Source organism: Sorex fumeus, unplaced genomic scaffold (assembly GCF_029834395.1).
Source record: "Sorex fumeus unplaced genomic scaffold, SorFum_2.1 ptg000010l, whole genome shotgun sequence".
NCBI lineage: Eukaryota > Metazoa > Chordata > Mammalia > Eulipotyphla > Soricidae > Sorex > Sorex fumeus.
In genome coordinates, this window is record NW_026606067.1 from 24082959 (window position 1) to 24098633 (window position 15675).

Here is a 15675-nt window from a genome sequence, read left to right on the forward strand (position 1 = left end):
GGGACAGAGGAATCGAAGCCGGGTCGGCTGCATGCAAGGCAAATGCCCTACCCACTGTGCTATTGCTTCATAGTACTTAATTAATGTGACTATATATTGTTTTTCTATTTGGAACAAATCATAGGAAACACAACTGTGCATAACTTCTCTGTGCATCTTAGAGATGCTCAATTTTACTTATTTTATTTTGAGATACTCTATGTGCTCTGCTTTATCTCCATGAACACCTCTAACAAACTTATAGACCTTCAATTGTTTTTAGATATTATTTTTCTTTTCGATAGTGTCTTTGCCTCTTTCTTTCAATCTTTCCTTCTTTCTTTCAGAAATTTCTCTTTTAGGTTACTTTCGAATCACTACATTCCATAAACAGTGCTCTCAAGTTGGACTGGGATTACATTCATTTATTTGGTTGTAGAGACAAGGGATTTGCTAATTAGGCAAAATAAGCTATCATTTTAAATCTTATCCTCCAAAAAACCCTTGAGGGGCTGGAGAGAGCATACAATGGACTGGGCACTTTCTTTGCCTACATCTGACTTGGGTTTTATGCCTGGCACCACATATGATTCCCTGAGCACTGCCTAGAGTGATCCCTGAGCACAGAGCCAGGAGTTAGTCCTGAGCACTGCTGGGTGTGGCCCAGAATTGCCCCCTTACAAAAGCCCCACAAAGCTCGATCTACCTTTATGTGATCCTTTTCCCATGTTTAAAAAGTGAGGATGATGGTGTCAACACTTGAAGTGATCTGTGATTCAAGAAATCATACAGATGAATTCTTTATAAGGATTCATATAGATGAATATTCATTTTCATATATGAATACTTTATAAGGTAAAGGTAAAGGTAAAGGCCCTCCCGTTGATCATCGATTTGCTCGAGCGGGCCCAGTAATGTCTCCATTGGAGACTTTGTTGTTACTGTGTCTGGCATATCGAATACTCTCGGTAGCTTGCCGGGCTCTCCGAGAGGGGCGGAGGAATCGAACTCGGGTCGGCCATGTTGGCCGCGTGTAAGGCGAACGCCCTACCCGCTGTGCTATAGGGCTGGAGCACTTTATAAGAACATAACAAATTTCTATTTGCTACTATTTTCATTATTTTTGTTATTACTTTTGTCTGATTTAGTCCCCCACGCACACATTTTTCTGTTGTCTTTAATACCGTTCCATAGCTTTATTCCCACGGTTTTAGCAGTTTGGCTGTTATTTTATTTCCATCATATGTCCTAAGAGTTTAATGCTGACCTGTAGAGTAGCTAAGTGAACTAGGGATGAATCTAAGACTCATGGCCTTTGGTGGTCTCTGACTGTCCCACCCTCCACCCAGGACCTGACGGAGGCCACATTCAGTGATGTGCTGACTCTTCAGGAGCCCACCTGGGTCCCCTGGCCCGGATCGGCTCCATCAGAGAACTGTCTAGGGTGCGGAGGGAAGAATGGTTTGTCCCCAGAATCTTGGTGTGTGGCTTCCAGGACGTACATATGGATCGTCAGCTTTGCCGGTGAGCAGTGTAGGAAGGTGAGTCAGGCCACCAGAGTGCTCTGGGGTGCTGGGGGAAGCCAGCCAGGGCGGGGTGCACCTGCGTGGTCTTTGTTCCTCTTCCCGGGCTGCTGGGGGCTCTCAGGGGCTCCCACTCTCCCTGAAGACTGAGATTTGATATTTCCACAGAGAAAGTTAAGCTGCAGCTCACAGGATATTTGGGGCTGCAGCGGGAGGGCTGGGAATGGTTACCCAGGAATCCCTTCAGGCTGCTGACATGAGGCCCAGGACTGCCCCAGAGAGAAAGGCAGTAGCCTCTGTGGGCACTGGATGGACGACCATCCAATGCAGCCCTGCACCTGGACAGATGGGCGTTAGAGAGAGGACCTCCCAAGTCCTGTGCCTGGATGGCCAGGCGTTAGACAGAGAACCCTTCCAGCCCTGCACCTGGATGGCCAGGTGTTAGGCAGAGGCCCCACAGACTGGACTCCGCGGGCCCTGCTGGAAGCCGCCCTGAAATCCCATATTTCTGGGTCCATTTCCCTCCTGCCCCGTGTCCCTGGGGCTGCCACGGGCTCTCTCAATGTCACACCAACACCACGATACCAATGTGATTTCCTCTCATCTCTCTCATGCTTCTAACCACACTGCTGTCCCCTTGAGTGTCACCCTCCTGACTCTCCCCTTTGTCAACGGGACACAGGCGAGAAAGGGGATACCCACCAGCTGGGGTGGCTGGGCGGAAGGAAGGACTGAATTGTATTAATCCCATGGGAAGTCATGGGCCCAGTGCCAAATGCTTTCCGAGACAATACTGCCTTCCTCCTCCTGCTGACCATCTCCATCACACGCAAAGAAACTGAGGCACAGAGGAATGAAGCCTCACACCTGCTCTGCTGAACTTCTTCTGCATTCCCAGGACACTGAGGCCCAGGATTCCAGAACGATGAGATGAGATTTGGGGTGGGGACCCAAAAAGGGGTTGGAAGGAAGCTGGACCGAGCCCCTGGGTAGGGGGTATCTATTGGCGAGAGAAAAGGTCCAGGGTTTCTGGATAGCACAGAAAGGAGGGCACATGCCTTGTACCTGGCTGACCTGCTTTCATCGCCAGCTCCACAGGGCGCCCTGCGCCCTGGCAGGAGGGACCCCAGAGCACAGAGACAGGAGGAAGCCCTGAGCACCACTGGGAGCAGCCCCCAAACTAAAAAAAAAACAAACTAAATATTTAAAAGCGACTTCAGCCGTGAAGCACTTCCCCGCATCTTCCTGCTCTGGAATCTACATGCTGGGATGGGTTGGAACGTCACCGCAGGGCCACGCATAGGCACACGGGGCACAGGCTGAGGGCGCGAGGGTGCCTCCTCCCCACACCCCACCACTTCATTCCTCCAGCATACCTCAAGTGCCTGGCCTGGCCGCCCCAGCTCCCGAGAGGGGGAGATTAACAATGATGGCAAAAATAGCGCCTGCCTGATAAGGAACCCAGCACAGGGCGGGGGACAGGATGGCCCTCCCTGAGGTGGGGGGTTGGGTGCCTTTGTCATCATGTGCCAAGGACGACCCCCTCACCCACCCCTGCTCATTTCATCTCACGCTGACTCTGGACTCAGAACTTCTGCCTGATGCTGCCCTTGAACTTGGTCAATATTTGCCAGCAGAGGAGGGTGTAAAAAGACAGGCATCAGCAGGAGGGTGCAGGGAAGGAGCTCGGGCAGGCCCTGTCCCCCTGCCCCCCACACACAGATGGGTCCGTGGGGCAGATCTCTAGTGGGGACAGGGCTCGGAGGCAGGGGCGGTGGGGAAGCACCTTCTCGCCTCATGAAACATGCCTTTGTCTTGGCAGAGTTTCCGGGTTCTCTCACCATGCAGATGAGCTCATCTGGACCTGCTGGCTCCAGCCCCAGTCCTGGGCTCTGCCTCCTCGTCGAGGGCCACAAGGGTGAGAGGTCGGGCAGGGTGCTCCCCACCTGCTTCTTCTCTGGGGCTGAGCTGGGTGTTGCGCCCTGGAGGGCATGAGAGTTGGACTCTTGGCGGCTCTGTCTCCTGCAGTACTCCTGCAGGCTGTTTGCAGTTCCTCTGCTGGGGCGGGCCTGCAGCTCCTCAGAACATACCTGTTGGGTCTGATGCTTTTCCCCTGCCCAGGAGAGAGAATGGCTGGGAGCAGTGAAACTGAGGCATGAGACACCAGTTGCTCCATTGAAATGTTAGTGTTTTCCCCACCAAGGGGCACCTTGGAGGAGGCCTCTTCCTCCACGAAGTTCTCCCTGATCATTTCCTTCTCCCTCAGGTGAGGAAGTAGGAAGAGTCATCCTTGTCTGCTTGCTCCCACAGTACCCTGCTCTCACCTTGAGTCTGACAGAAAAGATCAGTTTAGGGAAGAAGTAATGACTCAGAAAGACTAAGAACCCCACTAGGCAAGGATTCAGAGAGGTCTAGACAGCCCAGAGCCAGCCCCTCCTGTGTCAGGGGGTGCTGAGGGGCTTGTCAGTGTCAGTGTGGTTCTGAGTTTGGCTTCATTCACCCTGACCCTGTCCTGTCTCTCTGGCTTTTTATCCCCAAACTCTGAGGGGTTGTCTTAGGACTGTCACTGTCACTGTCCTGTTGTTAATCGATTTGCTTGAGCAGGCCCAGTAACGTCTCCATTTTTGAGACTTGTTGTTACTGTGTTTGGCATATGGAATACGTCATGGGGAGCTTGCCAGGCTTTGCCATGTGGGCGAGATACTCTCAGTAGCTTGCCGGGCTCTCTGAGAGGGGCGGAGGAATCGAACTCGGGTCGGCCATGTTGGCTGTGTGCAAGGCAAACGTTTTGTTCTTCCTGCCTCCCGTTTCTCCTGTCTCTGACTGCTCCTATCTGTTTTCATCCTTTTTAATTATCAGATAGCATCCCTTGTGTGATTCATACAGTTTATCTCCTCACCGGTTGATGAATTTAGGATATAGGGTCAAAATCCAAATTACAACTCACCACACAGAGACACTGAGAAAGCATCCAGGTTTGGGACCCATCTCTGAGGGCTGGGCCTAGTGTGGCATGCCCAGGACCTGGCTTAAATCCCAACAACCATGTGACCTCAACATTGCCAGGTCAGAATCAAATCAGAACACCCACCTGAAAGACTGGGGGCTCCGGGTCCTGAGAGGAAGCAGTCATTTTGGGGTTCAGGTCTCTCCAAGCTAAGTGTTCCTCAAGAAGGCATCAAGTAGGCTGGAGAGAGAGTCCAAGGGTCCGGGCCTGGCCCTGCACACAGCCAACTCCAGGCACCACATATGGTCCCGAGTCCCACCAGATGTGATCCCTGAGCACAGGGCCAGGAATAAGCCCTGAGCACCACAGTTGTGGGGTTAAGCAACACAGTTCCTCAACTTTACCTGTGTGGACAATTTGCTGCTGTTACACCTGGCTGTCCACTTGGAAGTAAAGCCCAGCCCTTCCTCCACTCCCTTAGCTAACAGTAACTAAATGTCTTTGTTGGTAGCATAGAATTTAACTCATCATTATTCTAGATCATATTCTATTTTATTTAAGTGTCATGCTTGTAGTAAGAAATATGAGCTTCAGAAAATGAAGTGGTAATATGCACGTACAATGCACAGACATAGATTTTGTGTGCTGATATGTTCAGATCTGTCTGTGGTCCAAACTGCTTAGGTCATGATCTATTTTTGAATTTTGATTGGAGGTCACTCATAAAATGACAAAGGCTCAGTACCTTTGAGAGGAGACAGGACACTATCTCTCCCTAATCTTGTCAGCCCTTCTCTCGCATTGACTGGATGACAATGGTTTGACTTCAAGAATAAGTTTGGATCTTGATTTTATTTGGAATGGATCCGTTTCTCTGAAATCTTGTAGGCAGGGGAGAAGTGTACATTGAACAAATTTTTAGGTAAGATGGGTGGAGACTGAGAAATTATTCTTGTCTTTTTTCCAGGACGCTGATGCCTTTCCCAGTGTGAGTGTGAGTGTGTTTCAGTGTGCAATGTGAGAATGTGAGTGTGTAAGTGTGCATGAGCATGTGTGTGCATTGTGTGTGAATGTGTGTATGTGAAAGCATGTGTGTGCCGTGTGTGTGAATGTGTGTACATGAGAGCATGTGAGCAATGTGTATGAGTGTGTGCATGTACATGAGTGTGTGGTCATGTATGTGTGTGTGTGTATGATAGAGCATGTGTGCTTATGTGTGTGAATCTGTCTGTAAGAGTATGTGTATTCAGTGTGTGTGAATGTGTGTGTACATGAGTATGTGTGCAGTGTGTGCACATACATGAGATTGTGTGTGCAGTGTGTATGAGTGTGCATGAGAACATGTGTGTGCAGTGTGTGTGAATATATGCATGCATGAGTGCATCTGTATGCCACTGCAATTGAATATGTGTAAGAGGGCATGAGTGTGCCTGTATGGTCTATGTGTGTACATGTGTGCATGTACGAATGTGTGTCATGTGTGCTTTAGAGAGCGTTGTGTGCTTCGTTACATACAGCCCTCCTCTCACTCTCGCACTGGGAAGGGGCATTTTGGAGAACCACAAAGCCCCTGTTGGAGCTCTGGCATCCCTGGCCCCCTGGGAGAGGTGGAGAGAGCGTGGGAGGCTTTTCTCAGCAGGACACCACAGAAGCAATGACAAGTCCAGAGTGGTGTGCACAGCTAGAAGTAGAGTTTCCGGTAGCCACTGTGCACAGATCACAATTTGCACAGATGCGGGGAAATCCGGAGTCCCTCCCCCCCCCCCCCCCAGGCAGATTTATTTGCAAAGACAGGGCATTTTTTTCCAGGGTGATTGCCAAACTCTCCTGAGCTTGTCTCCTAGCACCTAAGCACGCAGCAGGGGGCTTGGCAAACACGACCCCCCAAGTGGAGCTGTGTGTGTGTGTGGGGGGGGGGGTGCTGACGCAGCGTGGATGTGGCAACTTCTCTTGGAGGTGCCCAGCTCCTTGCTAGGGGCACCCCATGCTTCCGACTGCAGCCTCCACCCCCTAGGTCTGTGGCCAAGAACAGAGTTTAGGCATGGGAATGTGTGAGGACATGTCTCCTTTTCCTGGGGTGAGGGGTCCCCATGCAAGGTGGGGCTCCAACCTGGGTTGACCACAGAGAACGTGGGTCTTCTTCAAGAAGTTGGGATGGTATGGTGAGCAGGGGCCCGTCCTTATATCACAGCTGAAAGCAACGTGTGGGTGACAAGCTCAAGGCTGGGTGCTGCAGGTCCTCGAGGGGAAGTCTTGGGGTCTGAGCAGCGCTCCCAGCAGGAGGGTCTGGCACTGCTGCTGTTGTTGCAAGGGCTGGCCGCTGGCTGAGCAGAGAGCCCTGGAAGGTTCCAGAACATGATCTGTCCTCCTGTCCAGGCATCTCATGTTTTTTAGTTCATCTTTCCTCCTAGGCATCCCACACTGCCTGTGGGATGGAGGAGGAGGACCCCACAGATCGGCCGATAGTTCCTGACTGAGCCCTGCCCACCCGCTCTCTTCAGGAAGTCCAACAAGCCAGGAAGCTAGGGAAATAGAAAGGGTGATGGAGGGTCGAGGAAGCCTTTGACCCACCTGGGCCCACCCTGAAGTGCAGACACACCGTCAGGGGAAGTGATTTGCTCACAGGTCATGACACAGATGGCTCAGAAAGGCAGCTTTGCTGCTGGACAGACCGCAGGGAAGCTCTGTGGTGGGCAGCAATGTGTGGCCTCAGACCCTTCCTCTGAACCCTGCCACAGAGCTCCCAGGGGGCTCTCTTAGGGGCCTCCAGGGCCAAACCACCACACATGGTGGCACTCAGGGCTTCTAGGGCTGTATCCCGTGGTACTCAGGACCTCCTGTCCCACATATAGTGTTGGGAACTGAATTCAGGTCGAGCATTTCTCAGGAATGAGACCCAACCACTGCCCCATCTCCTAGTGCGTTTATTGAGCTTTACTGAAGAGTACCTGTCCCTTCCCTTCATATCTTTCTAGACTACCTTTAAGCAGAGGCTTTAAGTAGCATTCACCATGTTTCTGGGGAAAGGATCCTAAAAAGAAGTGCCCTTCCCCTCTTGATTGGGTAAACTTAGTATAGACACAGCTCGGGGCATCTGCGTCCCTGATGGGGGTCTGGGCTCAGGAAGGGGACCTGTGATTCTGCCCATGCTTCCAGGAAAGGTAGAAGCAGCAAGAGAATCACAAGATGCTCTGTGTGTGAGAGTAGACAGACACATGCCACAGTGCGTGCGAGATGTGGGCCCAACCTGGCTGAGAGCAGCCCAGTACAGAGGAGGCCCAAAGATTGGCGCCTTCTGCCCTTCCTGCACAGTCTTCCTGCCTTCAGAGCAGGGCCGTGAAGGGAAGGAACATCTTTCCTCTGCCCCCTTCCAATCAGGGCACAATGACTTGGGCACAAGGAAACAGGCATGTTCTTTTACACAGTTGGTGAGGAAACCTGGAATGTCCCGAGTGTCATGCAGGGAAAGGGCTCCCAGAGCACCAACAGCACAAGGACTGCACGGCTTTGGGAATGTAAAGCTCTGAGGTTTTAGACCCAGAGAGTCAAAAATCTAAAAGTGTCGGGCCAGAGAGACAGCACAGAGGCTAAGGACTTTAACCTCACGATCCTGAATTAAAACTCTGGCACCAGCTGTGGTCCCTGAGCACAGACTCAGGAATAATCCCCGAGTGTGGCCCAACACCCCTTGCCCCTCCCCACCCACCTATACACATACACACAAGGAAACCATCATAATGTAGAAGGAAGTCCAAAAAGAAGTCTAAGCCCTGAGGATGGCTTGGGCTACAGAATGAAAGATGTGGAGTGGGCGCAGCTGCAAATGGGGTTTGAACCAGCTATCCCAGGAAGGATGTGGGGTCCTCTCCTTCCCCAGGCACCTGTGTGAGGAGAACAAAGCGACAGAGGGAAAGGGTCGTGTGAGAGCTCACACGATGGAGAGCTTGTGTTCTCCATCTCAAACCTGGGCCCCGCCCATCTCACGGAGCCTGTGAGAAAGACGCAGAATGTTCATCACCATCCTGCAGCCTGGGTCCTTCCAGAGTAGAAACCAGCAGCTCAGACCCCAGATGCCAAGTCGAACCCTGGCCCAGGGTTTGGGGGTGTGGGGACACAAAGACCTTTGCAACCACAGAAATTACTTCAACCTGAACCGAGGGTGTCGCCCACGGGTGGATGGTCTTTCTGTGTGTGTCCTGGTGCTGCCAGGAAGTGCTGTGTGCCGAGCGGAGGTTTCAGGAGAGACATTGCCTCAATGCAGGGCTTGGGGGCTGTCATCTCCACCAGCACTCCATGGGCATGAGGAAGCGAGGTAAGGACAGGAAAAAGAAGAAAATATGTCCCCTGTGGATGGCACCAGGCTTCCAAAGAGCATATGTCCAAAGGCGAGTGTCAGGTCAGATTTCGTTTGTAGCTTATAGGGGTCCCCAGGCTGTGTGCAAGGGCCCAAAGACCAGGTCAGCGATCTTGGCCAACGGGACTAGAAGGATCAATGCCTGGCTCTGTGGGTGCTGGATGCCACCAGAGCCACACCCAGTGATGCTGGGGGGAGCCCTGGGGTGACAAACTAAGCCTTTTGAGCCATCTTCCCGTCCCTAAGTGTCCCGTGCTTGAAGAAAGGCCAATGGCACTGAGCTTGTCATGTCTATTTTATTTTGCACAAGCTTGCATATATACGCACATACATTCAGTTTAAGAGAAGATGGAAGGCACAGAAGGCGATCCCACTACTGTATCCTCTTAGTGGTACAAAGCAAAGGTCGGAGTTGGGAGAGTCATACAAAAGCTTCAAACACACAAAGGAAACCCACCCCCGCCCCCCAGCATATTTTGTTTCCTGTTTTAATATTTAGTAGCTGCCAAACTACATTTTTTCATTTTGACTTCAAAATCAATTGTCTACTGCACCTTTTTAGTTTCTTTTTAAATATGGACAGGGAGTCTCATTTTTTTTATCATATCAATTAATATTACAGTACATCCTTGGTAATACAAAATTGTACACCTTCATCAAATAAATTAGGATAAATTAAACCAATAAATTATGCAAAGTCTTCAGAACAATAGACAACAACAACAAAAAATTCCACAATTGAAATTGCCTCTAGCTTTAAAAAAAAACAACAACAAAACCCCAAAATTGACTGTATCAGTTCAGTTATTGTACTATATTCAAATCAAAGGGTCTTTATTACAAAAAAAAAGAGCTTAATGCTATTTACAACATATTGCTAAATAATATAAAGGCAGTGTTTTGACACGGTTTATTCTATATACATATGAGAAATGGCTGGGACAGTATTGGGGCGCCATGGCCTTTGTTTCTTCTAGGTATTTTTGAAACCAAGCCCAAAGACTTTGCTTTTCTCATTTTAATCTTGAAGCAGTAATAGACAATTTCATCGTGTTTTTCCACCTAGGGGAAGGAACAGAATATTTCAAAAGCACAGAACGTGGCACTGTCCCAAAGGGGGCACGTGCTTTGCCTTTCTCGCTCACGCCTGTGCTTTTCAGGAGCGTCGGGTCAGAGAGGGCTGAGTTGGAAAGACTCCGTCTACGTGCTTCTGTGTTCTGTTAGAATCTTAGAAGGGTAATTAGAAGAAGGTGAGAAGGTGAAAAACCACCTCTGATCCCAGCTGAGAGTTTTATAGACGGTTTACAACCAACAGATCTACCAAAAACAAAATTGCATTTCTTCCAACATAACATTTAAGTGCAATACGGGAACTGCTTACTCCTAGAAATCAGTTACAGTCTTCAAAGGGGAGCTTTTTGAAAACAATGCTTCTTGGGATCTGCAAACACAGAGTCTGTACCAGAAGGAAACGTGTACTATCCACACCAATGAAGAATACTCTATAATATACATGGCAAACAGGTTGGGTTCTGTCTTTTTACAGGGACACTGTGGCTCTCAAGGAGTCTGCAGGCCACTTTTCTTCTTTGATGAACTTACTTATGATGCTTTTGGGAGGGGACACATTCTCTATTGAAAGCCCCCAAATCTTTATCTTTCCAACTTAATAGCAACCTGTATCTGTGTCTGTCTGTCTGTATCTGTGTGTATGCATGTGCGTGTGCATGAGTGTGTGTATGTGTGTGTGTGTGTGTGTGTGTTCAGGGAGTTAATCATTAAATGTCTTCATGTACATAGAAAAAGAAATATAAATTTACAAAAGCTACATTACCCTCACACTTGCCAGTGGATCAAATGTCCCCTTTTAAAAAGAGAGGGTAGGATGAGGAGAAATGCTTCCAGTGTCTCCACAGTCACTGGAGAGCTGGTGATCAATTCAGCAGAGGTGGTAAGAGTGAGTCTTCAGATCCCAGATCGGACCCAACAACGACTATGGCATGAAATATTTACATTGCTTTGTAAAAGTTCCCCTCTTGCTTGCGTGTTTTTCTTTTTGCTTTTTTTGTTTGTTTTGAATTTTTTTTAATGTTCTTCACCCACATCCCTAGCACAACAAAGATTCTGCAAAAGAAATCCTTTCATGAAATAAGACAGGTATAAAGCAAACTTGAGGAGTAGGTGGGTGAATGGTTCCTTAAAGAATCACTACATTCTATCATCTTCCGTGCTGCTTGGCCCCAGATTGTAAAGTGTCCTCATGAAATAGCCAGAGATACAGTAAGAATTCTTATTTTCTTGTTGCAAATAGAACATTCTTTTCAGAAAGCATAACAAAGCTCTAAAACAGGTCCTCAAATCTAGATAGGGAAAGGTAAGCTGTGCGTGTCATACACACAACATATATGTCTGTTTTTCCGTGTGTATATATCTGTAAGTGTGCATACATGCACACACATTTAGAGCACAGGGCATGAAATATTGCTTCTATACTACTTTTCATTAGGCTAAGAAAACACAAGATCTGCACCACAGTTACAAAAAATTGGCTTCTACAAGAATTTTCAAAACTCAAATGCTGCTCAAACAATTGAGGAAAAAATAATTTGTGATATCAAACTGTTTTAAAAACTCTTTTCTTCAAAAGTGTAGTCTCCGGTTTGTTTGAAAAAGACACAAAGTATGCATAGCTATCAATGTCATGTCCAACAGCCAGAAAGGAACCAGTGTTTATTGCAGCGGTAGAAATTGGAAATAAAGTCAGACGATGGAATCAGAAGCCACAGAAGGCACAACGACAACTGTATCGGTGGAAAATAACTGGTATTTTGAAGGATTTCTTTAAAAGAAAAAAATCCCTCCAGCTGGTGCGTTTTCGGACTAGGCACAGACTATACCCTCAAGTGAACATACAAAAAACAGTTTAGGATTAGTAGGAAGCGAAAATGTGGTATTTCAGCATGGACTTGAGAGTTTTCCTGTCAACTATCCCTCATTCTTTATACCCCCTCGTCAGGGAGTTAACTGTCTCCAGAAGAATGAATCTCATCCAGTGGAAATGGGGTGAAGATTTGAAAGATATACACCTCAAACCTGTACACTTAGGAACTCTCAGTGTTTGTCCTTTTCTCAGGTACTGGGAGGCACAAGATTTTCCAATTGCAAAATGGGGGGAAATACCTAGGAGCAAAGTGATGGAGAGAGTTCTAGAACCAAGAGGTGACATTCTCCTGCTGCCTCAGTTTCTACTCTGAGTTCTTGTCCAGATCTCTGGAACATGCAGAGGGTATGAGCATAAACATTCAGTAATGAGCCCACTCTGGTACTTATGAAATTTCTACCAGAAAGGAGGAATAGCACTAAAGAAAGATCTAAAGACATTTGGTCAGGAAACCAAACCTGCTCCAGATTGCAAAGGTACCATTTTAGTGTGTCTGTAAGTGAAAGTCCCCATGTTTGCCTGCCTATTGCAAATGGCAACCCTGTGCTGATCTGATTCCAGGGAGAGCAGAGACCCCTGGCTCCCAGGGAGAAAGGCTGGCCCCCTTCTTGCTCCCTGAGAGCAGGGAATGGGGATGAGACATCAGAGACTTTGCTTTCCTACTGTGCACTGATTGAATTGTTTTTTGGCAGGGGGAGGTTTGCATTTGATTCCAATGTCATGGTCATCTGACCATCATGGTTTCATTCTTGTTCTAGTGAGATGCCAGAATGAGGACACAGTGAAGCTGATGGGATTAGGGAGTTGGGCCGGGTCTGGTTTTGACGCTGAACAAAGCAAAGTGGTGGTGGTGTTTGGCCCAGACCACTGTCCTCTGTCCATGGCACCTGAGTGGTACAAAGATGGTGCCACTGATGCCAGCAGGATCCAAGGCTTTGTGCTAAGAGTCATGCTGGCCAGTTGTGTTCAGCAGCGAGTTTCAAGCCACATAAAAGATCCTCTGACCACCGAGGAAGGAGAATCTGCATGGAGAGGTGACCCTGCATCGCTCCAGTCAAGTGGAGCTTGGGGACAATTTGGGGTAGGGGAAAATGGTGCTTAGGTTCTCTGTAATGGAGTCATTGGGTTCACGTGAATCCAAATAGCAACAGCAAAAGGGTTCTATGATGCTATTTGAATAAATGAGAAATTCTTACTGCATCTGCCCAGCTGATCCAAGAAGTGTCAATGCCTACAACTCTTCAAAAGCAAGTAGGGGATGCAGAGACTTTTGAAAACCTCTGGAAAGGAAGAAATAAATGGAGGAGGAGAACCATGGAAGAAAGCATTGAACAGCAGCTAGCTTTCCTGTGCATGCTGAGATCTGGCCCACGGGCACCCCCAAACCTTCAAGCTATACTACACCTACATCCCTCGCTTTGGTCACTCTAGCTTCTGGCTAAGAGGAGACTTAGTCAGGAACATTCAAGTGAATAAACACTTCCTTTGACTGGCCCCACTCTGAATACTCATCAGGCTGGTGTGGAATTGTCCACGAAAGTGGCTTATTCCAACCCTCGAGGCCCTCTGGAGATGAGAGAGCCTGGGGCTGTTTCCCCATGCTCCAGAAGAGGCACAAATGCCTAGCCAAGTTCCGGTGTCTCTGTTCCTTACTACAGAAAGGGACTTGGAAAGTGGGGGAAGAAAAGGTGTTCAATGAGGCAAATAATAATTCTTGTAAGCATACAGACACGTCGAGTGAAGAGGACATTTCAAACTTAGGAGTCATTTAATATCTAAAACATGATAAATAGCAAGCAGAAGCGAGGTCAGAACCGCTCCATGGGCCAAGGTCTATGACACCCAGGATGGAGACTTGACCATGCAACTAAGGGGATTTCCAGTCCCATCTTGAAAGAGCTGATTTTGTGCAAAATTGCTTCACCACCAGAAGAGGTTGGTGTGGCTAGTTTGGGAGTTGGGGTAGGGGCTGGCCATTTCTCTGAAGAAAGGCTCATCAGAACTTTTGCATCTTGGTCTTGGGGGCGGGGGCAGGTACTTTTCAAAAGATTTGTTGGCCATCAGTGATGTTTTAAAAACATCGAAGAAAAAGATTTTGACTGGGTTTAAAGCCAAACAAACTAGTTAAGCTCATGACAGGGTTTCATTGAGTTTTCTGGCCATCTCAGCGGCCAGAGGAAGAGGCACAGCACTGTCTGGTGAGGGCCTGGCCAGCTGCTACTCTTTGCAAGAACTAGAGCAAGAGGAAGCATCTCTCATGCACATCTTCCTCACTTAGATCTCCTTTCCACACGCCAACTTTCTCTGTCCCAGAAAATCAACCCTATTTGAAATCTCCCAATGTTAAGGGCCTTGGGCAAAAGTGAACTAAAGGCAAAAGGGAAAGAACCATCCCCTGTAGTGGGCAAGGAAAGAACATGAGAGAAAGGTGAGGAGGAGGAGGAGGAGGAGGAATCGGGCAATTACCAGCTGATTTCATAACATATCCATGCCTCCCGTACACGCCACAGGAAATCAACGTCCAGACACGTACACCGGGGGGCATCCAAGGGGGGGGACAGCGACTTTTCATACATTCAGAAAGAGGCGCTGAGATTCCTACTCGTGAAGCAGCTCTTGCAGGCAGTTCGGGGATTTGAAAATCTCGGGAACTTCACTGTCGAGTTTGCAGATGACCTTGTATATGGCCTTCTTCCAGGAAGGGTCGACATCTTTGCCTGCGATAATGGCGTTGAAAAATTCTCGTAAGGTGATCTGCGCAACTTCCAGGAATCTCTCTGGAACCTGCAGGTACAAGGAGACAGCGCTTTAGCAAGGTTTCCTATTTCACATCTGTGGGTCTTCAAAGGCAACGAGCTACACGCTGCCTTGCTGACCTGCTTACAGGGCACCTACATTTCTGCTAAAAGTTTTGGGCTTTTCTGGGCACGACCAGCTGCTTAACTCTTAAGGTCAAGGCATCCTAGAGATAGTGACGCTTCTAGTGGGTCTTAGAATTTTGAAAGAATTTTGTTAGCTCTGCATGTCACTGTTGGAAAGACAGGCACGGGGTGAAGATGAGGGTGGAGAGGCCTTTTGGGGTCCCTCATTCAGTAAATTATTCCAGAAAAAATTCTAATTTGTCCTTCTGAATTTTACTGATCACCTTTACAACAAGGCTCATTCTCAAAAGCCCAGGAATGCTTTTTTTACCCCAACTTTCAATGGTGAACCCTCACTTTCCACCAAGGGAGCCTCTCTTCTCAGCAGGGTACACATGCACAGCCAAGCGCTCTACATGAGGAGGAAGGAAGGAAGGAGCACCACCAACACAGTGCCACAAAATACCACCTCTGGGCCAGACGCCGGATGCAGAACCAGAATCCACAAGAGATCAGAATTGTGCCTGAAGATGGCCACAGTGCAGCTGAGCATGATGAAAACTAACAGTTTTTAGGTTTTTTGTGTTACACGCCAACTGAAAATCATGGTGTCAGATCATGCTCCCAAGGGTCTTAGAAAGAGCAATTAGCCCCATTTTATAGAGAGAAACCTGGAGGAAGACGGTGGGGGGGGGTGTCTCTGCTCCATCACAGATCAAATATGCTCCAGTATTCTGCTGAAAGTTCCCATTCGTCAGTCCTTGGCTTCTCTGTGCACATGCCAAGTGTGTGTGTGTGTGTGTGTGTGTGTGTGTGTGTGTGTGTGTGTTTGACTGTCCAGCAGCTGCCTGGTCTTTCCCACAGGGTCAGAAATAGGCATCTCTGTCAGTCCACGATGTCATGATGGAAGCACCCTGGGCCCCAACACAACGGTCACAGAGACAGTTTAGGTGGGATGTATGTACACCTGATAAGTCATGTATGTGCTGCCCAGGTACACATGGAGACTCAGAGCACTCCTGTCAGGCACTTTCATGTTTATTAATGATTTTCACAGACCATGAGGACAT

The 15675-nt window shown here is 48.4% G+C and overlaps 1 protein-coding gene across 3 annotated transcripts in view; it reads right to left on the reverse strand.

Moving 5' to 3' along the window:
* Positions 1-9085: 9085 nt before the first annotated feature.
* PROX1 (prospero homeobox 1) overlaps positions 9086-15675 on the reverse strand; it is a 50829-nt gene continuing 44239 nt past the window's right edge. For all 3 annotated transcript variants that reach the window (XM_056110773.1, XM_056110774.1, XM_056110772.1), the window contains one exon: positions 9086-14528. In XM_056110773.1, the coding sequence (XP_055966748.1) occupies positions 14343-14528 (186 nt within the window). In that variant the 3' untranslated portion in view covers positions 9086-14342. The remainder of the gene's footprint in view (positions 14529-15675) is intronic.